Here is a 1,715-nt window from a genome sequence, read left to right as displayed (position 1 = left end):
TCCTTGGGTTTTATTTACTTTCACTCCCAGCAACCTTAACCAGTCAATGTCACTCAAAATACCAGAGAACTTACTAAGCTAATCTCAAAGGTATACATGTGATACACTAAATATAGATTTCAAAGGGAATCCTAACAAACTTCATTCAGGGTAAACATGCATTTCTGAAGAATCCAAAAATCAAAGATAAAAACTGACTATTATTAACACAGGATACAGAAACAACAAAAATTGAGATTACACTTTATATAAAATATCAATTTAAAAAGATTTAATTTCCATATGATAAAGTAGAAAAAAAAGTTACAGGAGGGATGCAGATATGGGAACGAAATAGGGCCAAAGAAAACAGCATCTTGCAAAACAAATTTCTAATTTCCTTTTCTTTTTTCAAGACAAACATTCAAATAAAAATTGAGATGCAGTGAAAGCAATCACTACAAAAAGCAAGTGTATTCCAGTTTGTTTCTTGGTATCACTTTATATGAATCTCTTGGATTAACATTTCCTAAATAATAATTTCTAAATTGATTCCTGATTATCAACTAGATATCAAAATACTCTGAACTTTAGTTTGCTGTATGTAAACATAATATCAATCTGATTCTACAGCAATAAAGAACATCCCATGTTGGGACACCAACAACTGTGTATATGATGGGCATAAAAAAAGAAAAAAAAAAGCTAATAGTTATTTCTACTTTATGCTAGCATCTGCTATCCTTGTAATAGAGGTATTCGGCCAGCATTTTCATAGCTGAAAGGAAAATATATTCTGCATCAATGAAATGATATTTATGTATAATCTTAAATCTATTTTCTAAAAGACAATAGTTAAATACAATGTTATCACTCACTGGATTTAAGTTCACTACCTACAATTTATGACAACTGACTTATTTTAATTATTATCTTCCAGTACAATAATTACAAACTTTCAATTTCTTGTACAAAAACTTCAATTTAAATTAATATTTACTTACTGCATCTATGTCAGCTGCTGCATCCTCTTCCTCTTCTGAGTAATCGTCGAACTCAATATCGTCATCCATGCCGTCTTCTACGAAGGTAGCATTCTCGTTCACCTTGACTGGGGGGAAAAAAAAAAGGAAATGTAAAACATCACTTTATAATATAACATAGTACAGTAAACATTTACAAACTTTACTAATGTAAGAAATAATAAATGGAAATGTGTACTAATTCCATATTATCACTTAATACAGTACCAAAATCAGTATTAAAATTAGACAAAGATCCCCTTCCTGACCTTCCTCGTGTCTATACAGAGGAACCATTACTATTTCATATGCAGTGAGCCCATCACCCTTAGACACCATGAGGCATGGTATACTCTTTATCTTCAAGGCCAAACTATTTACAAAAAAAATTATGCTTCCTATACAATGACTTAATTATAAAAATACTTTCATAATAAACTTACATAAATGCAAAATCACAATAAAAATGCATGCATGATGATAAGGAATATTGTGAATTATGGCTAGTCATCCATTAAATGTTATCATGCCTCATAAATAGCACTACAAACCAATAATGTATAGAAAACTAATACAAGATTTGTTTGGGAGAAAAAAAGGGGGACAAGACACTGGTCAATGCACAAATTTCATGACAGCATAATTGTATCATGGACAACTATTGTGTTCATTGATGCAGAGCCTCTTGCAGAGCCAAATACCCTGATGCATTCT

At 31.0% G+C, this 1,715-nt stretch overlaps 1 protein-coding gene across 1 annotated transcript in view; it reads right to left on the bottom strand.

The window, feature by feature from the left end:
• Window positions 1-230: 230 nt before the first annotated feature.
• Window positions 231-1,715, bottom strand: part of LOC119585236 (eukaryotic translation initiation factor 1A, Y-chromosomal-like) — a 12,473-nt gene continuing 10,988 nt past the window's right edge. The window contains exons 5-6 of the mRNA XM_037933896.1: window positions 984-1,090; window positions 231-757 (exon numbers count right to left, since the gene is read on the bottom strand). Coding sequence (XP_037789824.1) covers window positions 752-757; window positions 984-1,090 — 113 coding nt within the window. The 3' untranslated portion in view covers window positions 231-751. The remainder of the gene's footprint in view (window positions 758-983; window positions 1,091-1,715) is intronic.

The sequence above is a fragment of the Penaeus monodon genome, chromosome 19, assembly GCF_015228065.2.
Source record: "Penaeus monodon isolate SGIC_2016 chromosome 19, NSTDA_Pmon_1, whole genome shotgun sequence".
Classification (NCBI taxonomy): Eukaryota; Metazoa; Arthropoda; class Malacostraca; order Decapoda; family Penaeidae; genus Penaeus; species Penaeus monodon.
Note: the sequence above shows the minus strand (reverse complement) of the source record. Positions and strands in the feature narration are given on the sequence as shown.